The sequence below is a fragment of the Squalius cephalus genome, assembly GCF_949319135.1.
Source record: "Squalius cephalus genome assembly, chromosome: 9".
In the NCBI taxonomy this organism is placed as follows: domain Eukaryota; kingdom Metazoa; phylum Chordata; class Actinopteri; order Cypriniformes; family Leuciscidae; genus Squalius; species Squalius cephalus.
The window spans coordinates 762501-785000 of NC_137130.1; the positions used below are offsets into that span (position 1 = coordinate 762501).

A 22500-nucleotide genomic window follows, 5' to 3' on the forward strand; every position below is an offset into this window, starting at 1 on the left:
CTTTTTGGGTGTGAGCAAAAACACAGCGTTTTTGTGTGTGTCTCTTTAAATGCAAATGAGCTTTAGCTCCGCCTCCGTTCAGAAGAGGGCGGAGTCTTTACACGAGCTTCAGAAACTCCAGCAATAACAGAACAGGCCAATCTCACTCATCCAGAATCCCAGAATAACCAGTAGCGAGTGCAGCCTTACGGAGAGACTCAGGAAGAGCTTCTGAATGTTAGTGGACACATTTCTGTAGTTGTTGTGGAGTTACACTGATCATCTCATCATCATGTTTAACTTCTCCACAAGTGTCCAGAGTTCCTGAGGTCTTTATAAGACAGCGGTGACATGTTCTGGTCAATAGTGTTCAGTGCTCGTCTGTGCTCAACCACAGAACAGCTTCAGGCTCTGCTGGATCTTCATCAGTGTGTTAGAACTGGTCTCTGTTGGCGCGTGTGGAACCAAATGTGGGCTGGTGTGTGTAAACGTGCAGATTAAGGGCCGGGAATATTATAATAAGATCCTCTTCATACGTCAGAAGGAGAGCGAAATCTGATCGGATTATTTTATAACACGCTTGCAGAGAAACACTGACCAGAACACAGTTACTGGGTTTCATGTTTTCTGTGTTGGTAGAAGCACCGATTACAGCACTGACACACGGAGAAACTCAGATCTTCATGATATGTCTGCTTTAGATAGAAATGACTTGATGTAACGGGGCGCTGAATTGACTGTTCCTCTTGTGTTTCCCTGCAGCCACAGGACCAAAGCCTCGAGCTGTGTGTCGGGCCCCGGGAGTTGGTCCGCTCAGGGGCCGCAGGGGCCCAATGGCTGGGAGATGGCGTCCTCTAGAGAGGCCCGCGACTGCTACGCCACGTGAGTATGGGGGCTTTCGCACCGGGTGGTTATAGGAACTCAGTTATAGGAGCGAGCCACCAGGGTGTTTCCCCGAGAACTAATGGTTCCCTAAGGAACATTTTCCTGGTTGCATTCGCACCGCTAGGAGGAACTCTGAAGTGACATAAGCCGCGCTTGTTGTTGTGTCTTATTTTGATGGAGCGGTGGACCTTTATTTCGACGGCGCTGAGAACGACTGAGCCTGAGCTTAGATAGAACTGTTATACATAGAAAGTAGACAGTGATGAAGAGTTATTAGCGTATGCTGTGTGTGTCCAGTGTTGCTGAGCAGAAATACATGATCATGTTTCTCTCGGTCCCTCAAAGTTGCTTTGGATTTTCTCCTCAGCGTAAAGGTTGAGAGGCTCATCTATCCCTGTTTTCCATGTTCGTAGAGTTAGTTACTAGAGTAAATATATAGGCTTTAATCTGTGTGCTTTTTTAAAATGGCGTGTGCTGGTGTTTCGCGTGTGTTCGGCCAATCAGCGAACACTACCGTCACGGATAGTTCCTATAGTGCTGGTTTAGACCGACTCTGAAGTAGGAGTAAATTAGTTCCTCCAAAATGAGTTCCTAGAACTAAAATCGTTCCTAGTTCCTGCGAACAAACACGCCAAAATCCGGGAACTTCCGGCAATAGTTGTAGGAACGGTGAAGCGGTTCCTCCGGTGCGAAAGCCCCTGATGTTGTGCATTCAGTGTTTCTCTCAGTGCAGATGTTCGACACTTCAGTGTGACGTTCCCTCCATCCGCTTCCCGAATACTGATTCTGTCCTCGCCGCACTGCACACACACACACACACACACACACACACACACACTTGCGTATGCGAGAGACGCGAGCTTGAGTGAAGCTTCTGAAACATTAGCATGATGAAACATGCGTCATTCTTCTGAAGTGACAAACACACACTAATACTGCATTTTCTTTCCTCTATTGATGAGATAAATCAGAGGATGAGGAAGAACTGCGTGTGCTTTGGCTTCTTCTGTGTGTGTCTATGAGCTTTGATGGAAAGAATAAGCTGATATACCGTAATATGATATACTGAGATACTGAACATGTGTGCGCACTTCAGAATACCGTGACTAATTCATTATTGCAAATTAATTAGATTTTTAGAATGCATTTTTGTTGCGTACATGTATTGTGTGAAACAGACGGCTTTTTTAAAACATGTTTACACTGCTAATATGATGTTCTTCCTCAGTGTTTCTGTCTCGTTTTCCAGCACAAACATCTGAACATTCTTAAACACATTTACTGGAGAAGAAGCAGAATGACTGAAGATATTAAAATATAAATGATCAAAATGAAGTGAGTTTGTGCTTAAAACGAGAACAGATATCAGTCAAAGGAGTCAAAAAAATAATCTTAATTCAAAGAGAAAACAAGATCATTTTTCTGACTCCACTGTCAGATATAAGACAAAAATACTGAGGGGAACATCATTTCTTGCCATTTTAATTTTAATTTAAACATGATTCTTTGTTATCGTTCATTTTCACAACTATAGAGCTCATGCGCCAGAGAAACGAGTGCAGCATCTGTAGAATATTGTCTATGAACTTCCGGTTTTGCGGTCGCTCTGTATATCTCTATGGTATGGAAGCTTGTTTCCGCCACAGAATAAAACATTTTAAAAGATAATTGCGACTTTTTATCTCACAATTGCGAGTTTACATCTCGCAACTCTGACTTTATTTCTCAGAATTTCGTGATATAAAGTCAGAATTGCGAGTTAAAGTCAGAATTGCGAGATATAAAGTCAGAATTGCGTGAAATAATGTCGCAATTGCGTCTTATAAAGTCAGAATTCTGACTTTTTTCTCGCACTTGCGACTTTATTTCACGCAATTCTGACTTTATATCTCGCAATTCTGACTTTATATCACATAATTGCGAGTTTATATCTCGCAAATCTGACATCTTTTCTCAGAATTGTGAGATATAAAGTCCAAAAAAGACGGATTTTTTATTTATTTATTTATTTTTTACCTCAGAATAGGTTATATCTCACAATTCTGACTTTATAACACGCAATTGCGACTATATATCATGCAATTCTGACTTTATATCTCCCAATTGCGTATTATAAAGCCAGAATTTCAAGTATATTTCTCGCAATTGCAAGTTTATATCTCATAATTCTGACTTTATAACACACAATTGCGACTTTATATCACGTCATTCTGAGATAAAAAGTCAGAATTGTGAGATGTAAACTCGCAATTGTGAGAAAAAAAGTCAGAATTGTGAGATTAAAAAGTCGCAATTACCTTTTTTATTTTTCACTCTGTGGCGGAAACAAGCTTCCATAACTATGGCATCGCTGTCGAGGAGTGATCAGCTGGTGAAGTGGATTTACTTATTGTAGCGTTAACGAAAGTTATCATGAGCACTGTAATGTTGAAAGCAGATGTCAGTAGACCGGGAAGATTTTAAAACGAGCCGTTCATTCATAAATACGTAAGATCGCAGTGAAAATACAGACCGGAAGAAAAGGGGCGGAGCCACATAAGCTCTATATGATTCAATACCGTGATAAAGCCTTCAGAAGTTATGGTGATATGAACATTTGAAACCATCACATGCCTGACTGATGGAAACATGAGCTTCTGAAAATACACTGGGGAAAATAAATTTCACTCCAAAACTGCTAGTAAATTTCACAAACAATTAGAAAAGCTCAGCACTGAATTGTAGAAAGGCTGAAATATTTTCTTGTAAATCTTATATTTTTTTATCCGTTTGCATTCTGTCTAGCGCATCTGTTGTTGTGAATTGACGTGCACTAGATGGACGTGTTTGCTGTTGTGCTCAGCTGGTTAATGTGCTCCGGTTATTATATGATCTGTGTTATCTGAGTGTTCTGGTGACTGTGAAAGCGTCTGGTTTGTGTTGGTGTGTAATTATTATCCAGCAGAAGGAGTGTGTGTGTGTGTGTGTGTGTCACACGAGGGTTGTGGGTCTTCAGCCAGGGATTATTATGTAAGAGCGAAACACAACATTGTGCAGATCAGATGCAGGAAGATTCCCGTCGGCTCCGTCTTCTTCCCCGGCCGAGATGCGACTTCATCCTCGGGTGTGTAATAATTCATGCTTTCAACTCGTTATGAAAGATTTTATTAATGTTGAGTCAAAGCCATATGAGAAGTCGCAGTTTCTGAAATATTCTCTTTGCATTTGCCAGATTTGTGTTTGTTTACCGTGGCGTGTGATGCTTCATCCTAGGGTTGCTCACTGTTAAGGGCACTAGAACAATACACACTGGTTGAGATTCATTCAGAAAAGAAATGTTAGTTATTAGAATTATTATTTGTTTAAAATACAGTTTACTATTTTATTTTTAAAAATCCATCACAGGTCTATTAATCATTGCGTATGTAATTCCAGGTGCAAATGATAATTGTCACGACACTCAACACTCGACTGATAACCATTGCAATACTGTTGTTTAGCTTTTAATTTTGTAATATATATATATATTTATATTATACAGTGGATGCAAAGGATACTTGAGGCACGACACTTTAACACTGTTTTTCATGCGCTGATTAATTTGGAGATTTTGGGCTATTGGCCTTTCATAATGTTTCAGACTAGTGGAAATAAAACATGCAGATGCACTTTTGAGAGTTTATTTTATTCTATTTGCGTCTGATTTCAGTCTCAGTGCACATCTTTAAAGGCGGCGAGTTTGAGTCAAAAATCTCCACATTCACCAAATTTTACAGTTTTATTCATATCTATAATCTGAAGGTTTTATATTAGCCTGATTGCTAACGCTTGAAGCCTTAGGGCCCTGTTCTAACGATCTAAGCGCATGATCTAAAGCACAAGTTCACTTAGGCCGTGTCTGAATCCACTTCTAGTTTAACTACGGGATAAATGGTCGGTGCTCCCGGCGCTGGTCTAAAAGGGTCGTCTCTATTCTCTTAATGAGTAATGGGTGTGTTTTGGGATTTACGTGCGTTAAACCAATCGGAGTCTCGTCTCCCATTCCCTTTAAATGCCAGTTGCGCTCCATGGCGGATTCGCTGTTTACATGACGGAGTTTGATAGTGGAAAGACCGAACGCGTCTCCAGAGCGCAAGCGGATCTGCTCGTGCTCGAGGTCAAAGTGTGCAAGCAGAACATCTACGGGACAAGCCGGATTCACCATATCTTTATGCACACAATAATAATCTTTTACATTGTTATCCTTTTAATTTAAATATTTGGCATGTTTGTGTGTTGCTGTGCGTCCCTGTGTGTGTAATAAGCAGAGTGTGTGTGTAATAAGCAGAGTGTGTGTGTAATAAGCAGAGTGTGTGTGTAATAAGCAGAGTGTGTGTGTAATAAGCAGAGTGTGTGTGTAATAAGCAGAGTGTGTGTGTAAAGTGTGTGTGTAATAAGCAGAGTGTGTGTGTAATAAGCAGAGTGTGTGTGTGTAATAAGCAGAGTGTGTGTAATAAGCAGAGTGTGTGTGTGTAATAAGCAGAGTGTGTGTGTAATAAGCAGAGTGTGTGTGTGTAATAAGCAGAGTGTGTGTGTGTAATAAGCAGAGTGTGTGTAATAAGCAGAGAGTGTGTGTGTAATAAGCAGAGTGTGTGTGTAATAAGCAGAGTGTGTGTGTAAAGTGTGTGTGTAATAAGCAGAGTGTGTGTGTAATAAGCAGAGTGTGTGTGTGTAATAAGCAGAGTGTGTGTGTAATAAGCAGAGTGTGTGTAATAAGCAGAGTGTGTGTGTGTAATAAGCAGAGTGTGTGTGTAATAAGCAGAGTGTGTGTAATAAGCAGAGTGTGTGTGTAATAAGCAGAGTGTGTGTAATAAGCAGAGTGTGTGTGTAATAAGCAGAGTGTGTGTGTAATAAGCAGAGTGTGTGTAATAAGCAGAGTGTGTGTGTAATAAGCAGAGTGTGTGTGTAATAAGCAGAGTGTGTGTAATAAGCAGAGAGTGTGTAATAAGCAGAGTGTGTGTGTAATAAGCAGAGTGTGTGTGTAATAAGCAGAGTGTGTGTGTAATAAGCAGAGTGTGTGTAATAAGCAGAGTGTGTGTGTAATAAGCAGAGTGTGTGTAATAAGCAGAGTGTGTGTAATAAGCAGAGAGTGTGTAATAAGCAGAGTGTGTGTAATAAGCAGAGAGTGTGTAATAAGCAGAGTGTGTGTAATAAGCAGAGTGTGTGTGTAATAAGCAGAGTGTGTGTGTAATAAGCAGAGTGTGTGTAATAAGCAGAGTGTGTGTGTAATAAGCAGAGTGTGTGTAATAAGCAGAGTGTGTGTAATAAGCAGAGAGTGTGTAATAAGCAGAGTGTGTGTAATAAGCAGAGTGTGTGTGTAATAAGCAGAGTGTGTGTGTAATAAGCAGAGTGTGTGTAATAAGCAGAGTGTGTGTGTAAAGTGTGTGTGTAATAAGCAGAGTGTGTGTGTAATAAGCAGAGTGTGTGTGTAATAAGCAGAGTGTGTGTGTAATAAGCAGAGAGTGTGTGTAATAAGCAGAGTGTGTGTGTAATAAGCAGAGTGTGTGTAATAAGCAGAGTGTGTGTGTAATAAGCAGAGTGTGTGTAATAAGCAGAGTGTGTGTGTAATAAGCAGAGTGTGTGTGTAATAAGCAGAGTGTGTGTGTAATAAGCAGAGTGTGTGTGTAATAAGCAGAGTGTGTGTGTAATAAACAGAGTGTGTGTGTAATAAGCAGAGTGTGTGTGTAATAAGCAGAGTGTGTGTGTAATAAGCAGAGTGTGTGTGTAATAAGCAGAGTGTGTGTGTAATAAGCAGAGAGTGTGTGTAATAAGCAGAGTGTGTGTGTAATAAGCAGAGTGTGTGTGTAATAAGCAGAGTGTGTGTGTAATAAGCAGAGTGTGTGTGTAATAAGCAGAGAGTGTGTGTAATAAGCAGAGTGTGTGTGTAATAAGCAGAGTGTGTGTGTAAAGTGTGTGTGTAATAAGCAGAGTGTGTGTGTAATAAGCAGTGTGTGTGTGTAATAAGCAGAGAGTGTGTGTAATAAGCAGAGTGTGTGTGTAATAAACAGAGTGTGTGTGTAATAAGCAGAGTGTGTGTGTAATAAGCAGAGAGTGTGTGTAATAAGCAGAGTGTGTGTGTAATAAGCAGAGTGTGTGTGTAATAAGCAGAGTGTGTGTGTAATAAGCAGAGTGTGTGTGTAATAAGCAGAGAGTGTGTGTAATAAGCAGAGTGTGTGTGTTGTGGACCCGCCTATAGGCGCACATTACTAACGCACTCTTTAGAGCAGGTTTCAGTCGGTCAATGTCTCAGTCTATTTGTGTTCCTCAAAACAGCAACGCTCCAACAGTGCACCAGAACACACACTCGTTCTCAGACCAGCAGCTCATGGACACAAATGCATTTGCTATTTAAACAGCGCGGCGCAGGACGTGAAAATGAAAAGTGCGTCGGGCTGAAACTAGCAAAACACACTTGCGTCGCGCTTGGCGCTGCATTGCTCCGGGTGTGAGATAGGGGCCTTTATGTCTAAAGCATTATAAAGGTATTCAGAATGTACATTTATAATGCATTATCTCTTCATAAATAGTTTATTTATGTTTAATATTTGCAGATTCCTTGTTACATCTGAAGTTGGGTTGTTTGTCGTATGTTTTAATGCATTATCATTTGTAAGTGTGTAACAATGAATAGATGAGTATTATAACTGTGCTTATAATTAATTCATGAAATCATGCAATGCATTAGAAGGTGCATAATTCAAAATACTTAATGCATTATATATAACGGCTCTAAGTGAAGAGTTTGAGTATGATGATGTCACACAGTCGTGCTGTGATTGGTTGTTGACTCTTCGTCCTAAAATAGAAGCAACATCTTTAAAATAAAGAAACTGAAAACTCTGGTGCTCAGCAGAACTGTGTGAACGCCCGGGGCTTTGGAGATCAGATCTGAATCTGTGTGTGTGTGTGTGTGTGTGTGTGTGTGTGTGTGTGTGTGTGTGAGAGCAGTGAATAATCTGCTGTCCGTCAGTGCGAGACAGTGCGTGTGTGTGTGTGTGAGTGTGTCCTGACAGACAGTGTGTGGGTGTGTGTGTGTGTGCGAGTGTGTCCTGACAGACAGTGTGTGGGTGTGTGTGTGTGAGTGTGTCCTGACAGACAGTGTGTGGGTGTGTGTGTGTGTGTGAGTGTGTCCTGACAGACAGTGTGTGGGTGTGTGTGTGTGTGTGTGTGTGGGTGAGCTGAGGATTCATACGAACAGCTTTTGTGTCACGTGACTTTAAATCACAGCGGTCGCAAAACAACGGATTTCTGTACGGTGCAGTCGAGTGTTTTTGCTCATAAGTGTGTGATTTATTAGTCTCCTCATACTGGGGTATTTAGCATGACGTCTGGACCTCATTGAGTGCATTAGCGTCCACTCTCTGTTTCAGCGCCGCTGGTTCCGGAAGAGTTTATTCATTCCTTTCTCCCGTAGGGATTTCAAACACGTCTTGGTTAAAGTGTCATAAGCCATGAACCGGATCAGTTTACGAGGAGAATCAGCAAACACTAGCGCTGGGAAACGACTGATCGCATCCAAAATAAAAGTTTGTGTTTACATAATATATGTGTGTGCGCTGTGTATAATTATTTTGTATAAAAATACACACATATGCATGTCTATATTTAAGAAAAATGTGTTATTTATATACAATCTAATTTATTTCTTTATTTTAAAAAGAAAAAAATAAAGAAGTTTTTAGTTTCTTTATTTTAAAGATGTTGCTTCTATTTTAGGACGAAGAGTCAACAACCAATCACAGCACGACTGTGTGACATCATCATACTCAAACTCTTCACTTAGAGCCGTTATATATAATGCATTAAGTATTTTTAATTATGCACCTTCTAATGCATTGCATGATTTCATGAATTAATTATAAGTACAGTTATAATGCTCATCTATTCATTGTTACACACTTAGAAATGATAATGCATTAAAACACACGACAAACAACCCAATTTCAGATGTAACAAGGAATCTGCAAATATTAAACATAAACTATTCATGAAGAGATAATGCATTATAAATGTATAAATATATATACAGTATATACATGCAAATAATTCTTAAATATATACATGCATATGTGTGTATTTAAATTGACAAAACACAAACCTTCATTTTGAATGTGATCAATCGTTGCGCAGCACTAAATATCAGATGATACTGTGAAGTTTAGTGAGGGAAAGAACTACAATCCCATGATGCATTGCAAACAGCATGATCAGATTAAAAACCATGGAGAAATTTAAAACTGCTCATTTAAACATATCCATTATATGTAAAGACAGTATACTTTAAGCTTCTTGCTAAATATGCTTCTATATTCAAACATTTAAGTATTTAAGTGCTTCATGGGAGTGGGCGGAGCTAATGAGTTTTCTGCACAGCATCATGGGTAATGTAGTTTTTCACCACGAATGTTGCTGTTGAACATGATTATTGTTAAACTAAGTTGAAATAATGCGAGCTGACGGCTTCAACAGAAGCAAAACCCATCGATTAACACCCTCGCGCTCGCAGCACGGCTGACTTTAGAGATTTATACGTTATCGTTAAAAATCAGTTTGCCTGTGGAGAAAATAAATGGAGTTTTTACTTCCGCCCACAGTTCTTGTTTTTGCATGCTGTGTAAGTTTGGGATTTTCTGATAGTGTTAATTGCACAGATAGATCTCAGAGAACGAGCCGAATATGGCGTTCTGCTCTTCAGAAGCGCTGGTGATTCTGGACCTTGTTTGGAGTGTTCTGTAACTGAAGAGAGATGTGATCTTGGCCAGCTGGATCAGCGCTCCTTTAAATCCTGCAATCCGTCTCTATTACTGCAGAGAATCGCTTATGATTGCAGCATGGAGAGACTTAACCAGGACATCTCTCAAACGTTAAGAGTCTGAACCGGTTTGGAAATGAAAATGAAATGTCTGTGCATTGGGTTTCTGCAATCATTTCACACAGTTCCAGTCATAAACACACACCGTTTACATAAGAGACACACGGGCTGTGTTCCAAAACCTGCAGACGGCCTACGCTCACAACACACAATACTCGCTTTTATTGCAGAGATGCATTTATATTTACTTTTGACATGTTTTATGTTATATATTATAGTTAATCAATCAGTTGAGAGTTATGAATGTCTAAAATGTTTTTTGCATGACATTATTTACCTTTTGCTGCAACATATTCTGTGCTGTTTGCATGCACTGTACTTTGTGGAAGATTAAATAGCATGAACTGCCTTTTTAGATGCATGTGTCATTTCAATGATCAATTATGCATCAAGTTTCCCGCTCACAACACAAACTACTCGCTTTTATTTCATAGATGCATTTTTTTTTTTACATATTTTTTGCTTAGGCTTTAGTTTGTAATTATAGTTCAATTATAGTCAACTATAGTTAAAATAGTTGCATGCCATTATTTAAATATTGTGTGTCGTTTGCACATACCCTACTTTCTACTTTATAGATGCATTTGGTCATTTTATTTGGCAGTCTTGAGTGGTTCGCTCGGCTCTGACTAACACTAACTGCATTGAAATCAATTACGCCTCAAGTTTCGGCGCGTTCCTCTAATGCTCAGGCTTTGCTGTCTCTGTGTAGAGTTTAAAACGAGTTTGATTTGAGTTATGTGTGCGATAGACAGCTGGAAGAGTGATAAGAGCTTCTCACCTGGTTAATTTGATTGGTCAGGTAAGATGAGATGCTGTAATGCCTGGATGAGAGTCCATTAACCAGATGCATTTAGCTTTTGACTGGAATAATTCACATAACCATATAAAAGTGCCGTTATGAAGCGCTGACGCCAGATCAGATTAATAAAAGAGTTTCTCAGCACGAGTGAGTCAGAGAGGTCTGCTTGTTTGCTCGGGCGTTTAGTCACAATGCTGATCTGCTCTTTTGTCCGGGTGTCGCTCTGTGCGTTTGTGGTTTGAGTGTCTTTTGTCTTGTGAATGTTTCCGATGAGTCCGTTGAATAACCATGTGACTCATCGTAAGACGACAGCCAGTGAAGTCATGAGTAATCTTCATCATCATCATCATCATCATCATCGCAGCTCGTTTATGCTTTATTCACACTGGCAATTCTTATAAATTTCATATAGTGATATATTCAAATAATTTCTCGTAAATATTGATAAAAATGTTTTCTTGCATCACACTGAGTTTTGCTGTAGAATTTTCCTATTACGGTAATAAAATGGGGGTAAATGAAGTAATATCATGGTAAAAAGAAAGAAAAACATGGTAACATTCAAAACTTAAAAAAAAAATTCGATAGGAGTTCGTACTGGTAATTCTCATATTGTATGTTCTTAAAAATTTCATATAATGATATATTCAAATAACATTTCTCATAAATATTGATAAAGTGTTTTCTTGCATCACACTGGGTTTTTGCTGTTTAAATTTCAAAGAATTTCTAAAATATTCTTATTAATAAAATGGGGGTAAATTAAGTATATCATGGTAAAAAAAAAAAAAAAAAAAACATTCAAAAACTGCATTCACTCATTAATAAGCTACTGATCAGATACAATATGGTTTTAGTTGAAAAATATGAAGTTATGACTGTTTCAGAAGCTTACGTTTCATGCAAAATGAAATGCATTAGAATGGTGAAGATCTAAAATGAATTGCGCACGACACTATTTACATTTTCAGCGCGGGCGTCACAATATTCTGTCTTTTGCGTATTTCATATTTTCCTGGAAAATAAGTTGCACCTGATAATCAGTCGAACTGTGTCAAAATAAGTGTATTTTATTAATTATTGCATTCAGAAATAATGTAAAATACAGTTAAATAAAATGAATACAATATTTGTTTTAGTTCCCCTCAGTCCACAACAAATCCTAAACTAGAAAACAAACATGAATTATAGTTATTATAATGAATTATATGAACTATAATGAATAATAGTTGCATTAGTTATAAATGACATTTATAATAAACACAAGCCTAAATGAGTTTGCATGTGAAATAAACTTGTAAACATGTTTTGCATGCTTGACATTAATTGTGTTATATTATTGCAGGACGTTTGAGATGATAAAAATGCATTGATATAACGCTGATTTAGCGTTTGCTATGCGACTGTCCTATCCCACTTTATTTCATTTAAGTTTCTCCTAGTTTTCATCAACTCTGCATTCATTTGTACAGTTTTAAGTCAATAGTTTCCATCATAGCTTTAGTTTAAATCAAACGCCCAGTATGCAGTGACCCGTTGTGGAGTGTATCCGTATGAAACACACACACACACACACAGCGCTGGTCATCAGGGCTTTGGGATCCGGCCATCGATGACAGGTGGTCACTGCTGAAGTCAAGGCCACGCGTTTCCTCCGCCACATATGTTTTTCCCAGGGTTAGAGTTATGGCACAAATCCATTCATATTTTTATCTGGAGCGCTCGCCTCACTGCGATCATCCAGCATTAACCTGGATCATTCGGTCGGCACTGCATCAATGCATTTAATATTCACGCATTTCTCCAGAGAGATTTGCAGTGCGTTTTGTTGTGTGAAAGCATTGTGATATCTATTAGTTTTCATTTTTTCTCTTTTCACATGTATGATCTTGCCTTGATGTAGCAAAGCAACAGAATTCAGCTGATGAACATCATAGGTGTGTATATTGTATTTTACAGCGAGTAAAAACAGTAAAACTAGCACACACACACACACATACACACATATATTCAAGAGCTCATACCTATAGACTGAACACGTGATACGCATGTGCTCGCCGTCAGCGCTCTCACAGATTCACGTTTGTAAGGTTTACACGGAGATGATAACATTGTTCACATTTTTTCAAAACTTGCACCTTGGAACCGGTTTCAGAGTTTGTGTTCTCGAGCTCTAAACGAAACTGTTCTCGTGTAAATGAACGGCCGGAACACATTAAAAGTTTCTGTTTTCTGTGAGAACGGTGTGTGTTAGCGGCCCCTAAGGTAATCACTAATGTTCTTTACAACGGAAGTGAATCAATCAAAACTAACTTTATCTGGACAATAACTTTATTCTAGATCTGCTGTAAAGCCTAAACTCTCTCTGTTACTGTAATCTCCTGTTATCACTGTAAAGCTGCTGTGAAACTCTATAGTGTTAAAGCGCTGTATAAATGAAGGAGACTCGACTTGATTTTGTCCAAACCTCCTTGAACTGTGTGTCGCAGCATCTCAAATGCATGAAACGCAAGCCTGTTTTTACAGATTTGTTTCTAAACCTGTGTGTAAGTGCGTTCAGAAGTCTCACACACGACCTCTCGCTCTCGCCGTGGCTTGAAAGATTAATTGTAGCTCTTCTCTGGAACATGTTGAGAATAATGGCTCTTCCTCGCGCCTCCTTCAGCCCACGGCTTTAATTATCACACACGCACACGCACACACACACATACGCACACGCACACGCACGCACACACACACTGTATGATGATATAAAGACCGAGCAATCGTTCAGCATCTCGCACAGATTGCATTAGTGAAACGTGAGAAGATGTGATGTAAAGGCCATTTGCTGGTTACCTGAGCGTGAAGACAAACGTAATGCTATTAAATTCACAATAAAATCTTACGTTGAGTGATAAAACACAGATAATGGCTTCACATTCAGACAAACGGCTGTGTTTTATTCAGAGGCAGATCATAACGGGAAGATTCGCACGCACTAATTCAAGAAAACGAAGAGCAAACGATGCACATTAGATGTGTAAATGATGTTTTATGTGTTTTTATTGCAGGAAATGTTGTTTTGCACAAGTCTGCGTCTCATAAAGTTTCTGACGAGCTTTATTGCTATTCTTCATAAACGATGAATTAACTATGATTATTTCCACCGTAATTCTTTCATTCACACTCACACTGGTGTTTACATGCACTCATCTCGTAAAGTCATTCCAGCATGAACTGAATGAATATTAACAATAGACGTATAATAGAGACTGATTAGTAACAGGACTGACGATAATATGGTGAATATTCTCGGGGTTTGCTGTTATTTTGTGGGCAGTATTGTGATGATTTTATTTGTCCATTTGTATGTCCTGGTTTCATGTTCCCTCCTCAAGTAAAAAATTAAATTGCAATATTTAGTTTTCTGTGAAATGCATTGCGATATGAAAGAATACTCACTTGAATGGCTAAATTTAGAAAGAATTATTAATTCTAGAATGATTTTGTTGCCGAGTGCATGTTTAGAAAATAAAAATAATGAAAAATTACTTTTTACTCACTTTCTTCTTGGATTGCGAACGATTGGGAAAAGCTTGGTTGTTCATGATCATGTGAACCAACTCAAACCTTTTTCAGTAAGCGTAAAAATTAAGCTTTTAAAAAACTCTTTACTTTTTGAGTTTTTCATCAGCCACATTCCCACTATTTTTGATTCATTCAATATGACTACAAAATATGATTTTTGTTGTGCTTGTCAATAAAAAAAAAAAAATGACAAATATGTTGCAATAATACTATTAATACTGCAAAATCAAAAATCAAGTATTTAATCATTATTTGGTGACACTTTACACTAATGTTCATTAGTTTACATGAGTTAATGTATTGACCAACATGAACTAACCATGAGCAATACATTTGTTACTGTATTAATTCATCTTTGTTAACGTATTTTAACTAATTATTAGTTAATGTTAACTAATGTAGTTAACTAATGTGAACTAATGAACCTTATTGTAAAGTGTTCCCCATTATTTTATTGTAGTACAACTTTAAAATGACAATACTAATAACACATGTTAATTTTCTTCATTTGTAAACATTAAACTGTCGAACGTTTGCATAAACAGACATCAGTCCTGTATCAGATGTGGGCAGGTGGAGCTGGGGAGGTGGAGGGGACCAAACACTCGACCAGACCGGTTAAATGCTGAGCAAGCAATCTCATTGGCTGAGGGATCAGCAGAGCCAATCAGCTTGTGCCATGGAGTAATGATTTTGATTGCATGTAAAGGACCAATCAGCCGGCGCCCTCTAGAGTTTCATGACTGAACTAGATATTTATGTAATGAAATCACAGTCTTCGTGTTATGACTGTTGCATTAAGCCATATTATTAATCAAATTTATTTCAATAAATCATGCTTGAGAAGTTTCAGACTGAGAGGTTTTAACAGCATCTATCCATTAAAATAAAATAAAAACTGTGCCTTTGTATCCAGTTATTCTCTACATACGACTGTAATAACTACTATTACAGTGTGTAACATTTGCTGCAATTTCTTCTTGAACCTTTTTATACTACAAAGTCATTGTTCACCTCCCCCTAAATTACTGTTCCCGGAGACCTCGAGAGCTGCGACAGCCGAGGACAATCATTTCCACAGGATTTTAATAGTGTTGTGTCTGAATCACGACCGTCAAACCTGCCGTCTCAGATGTTGCAGTTATGAAAGAGGTCGATCAGAGTTGTGTAATCTGGACACCTGAGGGAAGAACTGCATCTGTGAGCTTTCCTATAGTCCTACTCGTTTAAAGAGCTCAAATTCTGCTTTTTACATCTTCATCTGTCTTCAGTGTGTAATGTTGCAGTTATTCTCTATATCAGTGTCAGTGAACTCCTGAAACGCCTCCATTGTAGTCTTGAGTTTCTTCCGGGAACGAACACTCACAATATTCCTCATTATAATAATTCATACGCAGAATAAAGGGGCGGGGCCTGGTTGAGTTAGTTAGTAGTGTGGAAAGGGGCGGGACATTTCCCAAACACACTCGAAGCGCTCAACCAATCACAACACACTGCTCCAGCCGACCAATCAGAGCACAGTGTGCTTTCAGAAGGAGGGGCTTCATAGAGACAGGAAGTAAACAGAGCGTTACTGACAGACTGGGAAGAGAGGAGCCGCAACAATGGAGAATATGAGGAGAATAATCAACATTCAAAACCTTTTTTTCTTTATAATAACGTGCACTGGATGAATTCATGAGAATTAAGGCCATGAACATGCATTAACCTTATAAATCCTACTGTGTCATATTTGATACGCAGTCCTCCTGTGTCTGACTGATTTTATCAGGTAAAAGTCTTTAATTGTACAAACGTCCTCCTTCAGCTCGTGCTCTGATTTTTATCAAGGAAACGTAAGAATAACTTTAATATTGTTAGTAATATTTCAGCTGAACTGAGGTTTACTTGATTATCCATCATCATTAATTATAAAAATCATGAGTATCAGATATGATCATGTAAGAAGGATCCACTGAAGGCAAGCCTTGAGAACCCAAGTGCAGCTTTATTGACAACATAATCCAAAAACATGAAACAAAAGCATGAAACAAGACAAAACGCTATGAACATAAACTCGCACAACAGTGGTTACAGGAATTAATACTAGACCCAGACACATGACAAACATGAGGGCTTAAATACACAGACTAAAGACAAGACAAGGGACACCTGTGAACAATGATCAGACAATTAACCAATGACGAGACACATGGCAGGATCACATGACAAACAGGGAATCACATGAAGCATGACGAGACACAGAGACATGACAAGAACAAACCCAAAATCATGACAGATCATCAGGCTTTTGAGGAAGGTTTATTTGATCGTCTCTCGATCATCATTGTATTGTGTTGCGTTATATGTTTTAAAACTACAGAGCTTTGATCATAAAAATAAGTATTTACATATCATCTTACTAAGACATATTATTGATCGCTATTGATATTTATATACATTTTATGTAAGTGTCAGCTATACTGTTATAAAGATCTCATTGATTTACATTACAAGTATCAGAATTTCATATAAATCAACATTTGCATCAAACTGCGTATTGTTGCTCAGTTTGAGGCTGTTTTTCCTGTAATAAATGTATTATTGACATATATTGATATCATATGCATTTTATGCAAGTAGTCTATGATTAAAAAAAAAACAGAAAACACACATAAAATAACTTTTTTTTTTAAATATTTAATATAAGGTTTAATAACCTTTTAGATGATTTATTTGACTGTTAGTCAGGCTTTACAGGTTTAAAGCAGTAAATTGTGAGTTCATGTTAACATGTGACTGATTATTTGTTCTCTGTTCCTCTGGTTCTCTCAGTCATCTCTCCCAGTCGAGCTCTCTGGAGGAGGTTCGTGCTGACGTGGAGAAGTTTGTCCCTCCAGCACCGAGAAAGGTTGAAATGAGACGCGACCCGGTTCTCGGCTTCGGCTTCGTGGCGGGCAGCGAGAAACCAGTGGTGGTTCGGTCCGTTACTCCAGGTATCCAGAAAACACACATCTACACCAGTTCATCTGTTTATTATCCCATAAATACAGTAAAACAGCAAACTCACGCATCTACACCAGTTCTTCTGTGTTCATATATTCATTCATTCATCATTTCAGCCGTCATTTCAGGCAACTTGAACATGATTGAATAGTTCTGTATTACAAATTAAAGTATCTAAATTAGAAGTTCATTTATTGACCTTTTCTACCTTCACTTTCACTACTGTTCAAACGTTTGGGGTCGCTTAAGTCTAAAAATGCAGAAAGTTTTGTGTGATGGATAGGTTTAGGGGTCATGTTAGTGTAAGGAGATAAAATACTGTATACAGTTTGAACAGTATAAAAACCATTACGTCTATGGAGGTCCTCAAAAAATGTGTGTGTGTGTGTGTGTGTGTGCAGGAGGTCCTTCAGAAGGAAGACTGATCCCAGGAGACGAGATCGTGATGATAAATGATGAAGCCGTGAGTTCGGCTCCGAGGGAACGGGTCATTGATCTGGTCAGGTACTGAAAACCATCAGACCTAGTGTGTCCGGTTCCTTGTATCTTCAGACTCGGCTACACGATTCAGTTTGTCTGGCACCCGCCCATGTTCAGCGCTATTTGTTACACCTCAATGTGCCGAATTGTGCCTGTCGTGTGTGCGGTCGTCGCTTCCTACTGGCGAAGGTTGCGATCAAGCCGTTCCTCCAGCCGATATGAAGACAGGTTTCTAAAAAAGGCCTGTTCTTCATTGCACGCAGACCATAGTGAGTTAGACCGTCAGGGATCTGTGTTATTGATTTCGGGCCCTTTTTAAAGATTCTGTTTAAGTTACAAACACAGTATGCATTACTAATGTTACATCCCCGTGAATGGTCTGCAGCGTGGGACCTGAAGGATGCGTACTTCAGATCTCTACCCTTCCGCAAACACAGGCCATCCGGTAGTCTTGCGTTGAGGGGTCGAAGTCTCAGTACAAGTCCCTCCCTTTGAGTGCTACATAGCTAGTTGGGTCTTCAGGTCAACTGGAGAAGAGTAACTCGCCCACAGACTGAGGAGCTTTTTTCCGGTTTGGAGGTGGACTTGGTTTACACGTTTCTCAACTGGAATGTGTCCGTTCGGTGCTTAGAAGTGAGAAAGGGTCCCACTGAATAACCTTCAGAGGCTCCTGGGGCATATGGTAGACGCAGCCGCATATAAACCGGTTTCCTCCATATGATGACCGCTTCAGCACTGACTTCATTACCGAGTCCCTAGGTGGCCGTGGCAGAGCAGTAGGCTCCGTGTGTTAACAACACCTGGTCTGCTGCCAAACTCTCTGACCTTTTGTTTCTCTGGGCTAATCGCTCCTAGAACAAGTGTCTACTAAACACTAGATCAGGGGCCATGTATAACGGGCATGCAGTAAATAGGGGTTTGGGCGAACCTCCCACTGCATTGGCATTCAATTGCCTCGAGTTGTTAGCAGTTTCCTTGCTTGATGCCGCTGCTCAGCAAGACTGCACTGCCCAGTACAGCGACCGTTGCTCATACGCTTCCCTCGCATGTCACAACTCGCCCGCCACCTCCTCCTATGGAGTCAGAAGCTTCTGAGGACGCTTCTTCCACTTAGGTTCCGGCTTGCTCAATCGTGCCGCCCAGGTGGCCTCACGACGGCCTGTTGCCGAAGAGAGTGGAGACTCCGTCTCCAGGCGGTCCAGCTGTCCGGGATTCTTCGGGGACGCACAGTTACATCTGTTGCAGACGCTCTGATCTCGTCCCCTTTCCAGTTGTTTACTCCCTGAAACACGGAGACACTGGCATACAGCTGACGCCGGGCCCTACGCAAGATGCGTTAATTCCCCAGTGAGCAGGTTCTCTTAGTTGCCCCGTAATGGCCCAACTAGGACCTCGTTCCTCAGACAGCCTTCCTGACTCATTCCTCTGAGACTTCTCAGGGATGGGGCACCGTTGGCACCCGCACTAAACCTGAGAAATCCAGGTTCCGTTGCGGTGGTTCAGCTATCTACCTCTAAAAGGAATGTAGATACTATCACTTCTGCGAGAGCTCCCTCTAGAAAAATGAGGCTGGCTTACGATCTGAAGTAGAACGTGTTCGTTGTTGGTGTTCTTCTCACGGGAAGACCCCCGAGAGTGTTCGATCACTTCTGTGCTTCCTTCCTGCAGAAGATGGGTTGGAGCGTGGCTGTTCCGCTTCACCCTCAAAATGTATGTTGCCCTTATATTAACGCACATCATGATGCAGTAGAGCTATAGGAAGTAAGACTTGATCGTCAGGTTCTTGACCGGTGCAGGGAGATGAATCTTCCTTGCGTCCCTCTATACCTTCTGGGGACCTATCTCCAGTGATACTGCACTCTGAGACCTCCCCTGAGCACTGCAGGCAATTGAGTTAAAAATTCTGTTTTTAAAGAAACAGTTCTCCTGCTTGCTTGCTCTATCAAGACGGTAGGGGACCTGCACACATTTTCAGTCAACGAATCGTGCCTGGATTCGGGCCGGCTAACTCATTAATATGAGACCCCAGCCTAGATATGTGCCCAAGCTTCCTACCTCTCCCTTAAGACGGGACCAGGAGGTGATCCTGCAAGCGCTGCCCCGGAGAAGGCGGACCCAGCCCTGACTTTTCTCTGTTCCTCCCGCCTTGCGGTTATTCAGAACAGAATGCAAAGTCTCAGGACCTCCTCCAGCTCTCGTCTGTTTCGGAAACCAGCAGAAGGGAAGGTGGTTTCCATGCAGAGGATAGACCCGCTAAAAAATTTGTGCTTGCCATCATCTTGGTGAGTTTTTCCCAAGATGCACCGTGCCCACCTGGGTAGTGAGCTCCTCCATAGAGAGAGTGTAGCTCCTTCCTGGGCGTTGACACGAGTGCCTCGCTGACAGATTAAGACTTGTGGGCTGGGCGACACCAGCACATTCGCTAGGAAAATAGCCTATGTGTCGAGCCGGTTGCTTTCCATGCGCTCCCTTCACACGAAGTCAGCTTCACCTTAACCTGGTTTGCATAGTTGGCTTGCTGTGCCATTCCCCTCCTATGGACTGGATAAGTGCGCCTTTTTGCTCCAGTTGAGTTCCCTCTTCCGAACCCTGTTGAGTTCCTCCTCACCCCTTCGGTGTTGGACGTGATCCGATGCTAGACCTATCACTTGTATGCTTGGTAACTTGTGTTAGGTGGGGTCCATATGTTGTGATCCCTACAGGGATCCCATATGTGTATTAAAGCCTGCTCTGCCGTCACTGACCGGTTGCGTCTCCCCCCTGTTATCGGCTGGAGCCCCCTCAGTGACATGCCATATGTTGTACTGCCCGCTAAGTACGCTCAGTCCATATGTATATTCTCCACATGTTACCTCCTTCGGGCAGGATGTGGCTTCCGCAGCGTATGCCTTCCAACTAGGGCTGAACGATTAATCGCACTTTCCATGTAATCGCACTTAAATCGAGATGGCTTATCGCGTGCGGTTTTATTGCGATTAATCGTTCAGCCCTACTTCCAACGAAAGGTACGCTTTCCCAGTGGTCCTGTGGAACAGCAGTGACTTTCCTGGCCTAAGCCCTGTCCTATATCCGCCTCAATATGCGGGAGGATCAGGAGGCTTTTGTCTAGGCACTGGAAGGTGGCAGCACTAGTGACGTTTTAATAGGGATCCCTTGAAGGAGGGAATGGAGACGTTGTCCCGTCGCCACTATAGCTGTACCACCACTGACCGGGGTCCGCTCGGCTCCTCAGCGAAAAACAACTGGTGTGTGCATCCACTTCTGTATTTATACCCGCGCTGCCGGGTAGGGCGTGTGATGCAATTCACGCATGCCAATGTCCATTGGCTCGTTTTTACAATACATGAAGATGACAGGCTCCCTAGCGTGATCCCAGTCAGTCGACACGTCTCCGTTCCCTCCTTCAGGGAACGAGGGTTACCTATGTAACCGAGACATTCCTCATCAAACCTGTAGTGTGTAGTTCCTCATCAAACCTGTAGTGTGTAGTTCCTCATCAAACCTGTAGTGTGTCTTTCCTCATCCCTCAAACCTGTAGTGTGTCGTTCCTCATCAAACCTGTAGTGTGCCGTTCCTCATCCCTCAAACCTGTAGTGTGTCTTTCCTCATCCCTCAAACCTGTAGTGTGCCGTTCCTCATCAAACCTGTAGTGTGTCTTTCCTCATCCCTCAAACCTGTAGTGTGCCGTTCCTCATCAAACCTGTAGTGTGCCGTTCCTCATCCCTCAAACCTGTAGTGTGCCGTTCCTCATCCCTCAAACCTGTAGTGTGCCGTTCCTCATCAAACCTGTAGTGTGCCGTTCCTCATCCCTCAAACCTGTAGTGTGCCGTTCCTCATCCCTCAAACCTGTAGTGTGCCGTTCCTCATCAAACCTGTAGTGTGCCGTTCCTCATCCCTCAAACCTGTAGTGTGCCGTTCCTCATCAAACCTGTAGTGTGCCGTTCCTCATCCCTCAAACCTGTAGTGTGCCGTTCCTCATCCCTCAAACCTGTAGTGTGCCGTTCCTCATCAAACCTGTAGTGTGTAGTTCCTCATCCCTCAAACCTGTAGTGTGCCGTTCCTCATCAAACCTGTAGTGTGCCGTTCCTCATCCCTCAAACCTGTAGTGTGCCGTTCCTCATCCCTCAAACCTGTAGTGTGCCGTTCCTCATCAAACCTGTAGTGTGCCGTTCCTCATCCCTCAAACCTGTAGTGTGTCGTTCCTCATCAAACCTGTAGTGTGTAGTTCCTCATCCCTCAAACCTGTAGTGTGTAGTTCCTCATCCCTCAAACCTGTAGTGTGCCGTTCCTCATCCCTCAAACCTGTAGTGTGCCGTTCCTCATCCCTCAAACCTGTAGTGTGCCGTTCCTCATCCCTCAAACCTGTAGTGTGCCGTTCCTCATCCCTCAAACCTGTAGTGTGCCGTTCCTCATCAAACCTGTAGTGTGTCGTTCCTCATCCTGTGATTCAGTTTAAATCATCAGATGTTTCTGTCTACAGTCTGTACACCGTATAGAAAGTGTTTGAACTGTAGCTGTGATTTAAGGTTTTCAAGACCGAAGCTTCAGATTCTGGACGTGTTTTCAAGCACATAACCCTGATTCCAGCTAGAGAATCTTCATCTTCTTCTCGTCTGTTTTCTGTGTTTTGCAGGAGTTGTAAGGAGTCGATCATCCTGACGGTGGTTCAGCCGTACCCTGTGAGTCCTGATGTTCACAGTCCTCTAGATATTAACCACTGGTTGCATGTTAGTTCCTCCCGTGTTTTAATCCGTTCTGCTGAAATGCACAGATTTTGCTCCATATTTAAAAAACACTAATAAAAGTCTGCAGATCAGTGTTATTTCAGTCTCATTGATTTACTATTAGTTTTTGTAATATTAATATTGTAACATCAAAATATTGTTTTTGGGACCTCAGGTGTTTATGT

General features: G+C 41.0%; 1 protein-coding gene across 6 annotated transcripts in view; it reads left to right on the plus strand.

Annotated features, from left to right (window-relative positions):
* The window catches only part of frmpd4 (FERM and PDZ domain containing 4), a 95238-nt gene that overhangs the window by 54582 nt on the left and 18156 nt on the right, over window positions 1-22500 (plus strand). For 4 of the 6 annotated variants that reach the window (XM_079881822.1, XM_079881823.1, XM_079881824.1 and 1 more), the window contains 4 exons: window positions 742-861; window positions 16941-17101; window positions 17513-17615; window positions 22225-22270. In XM_079881822.1, coding sequence (XP_079737948.1) covers window positions 742-861; window positions 16941-17101; window positions 17513-17615; window positions 22225-22270 — 430 coding nt within the window. Of the gene's footprint in view, window positions 1-741; window positions 862-3893; window positions 3968-16940; window positions 17102-17512; window positions 17616-22224; window positions 22271-22500 lie in introns of those variants that run through there. The other 2 variants (XM_079881826.1, XM_079881827.1) reach the window with 2 other exon arrangements.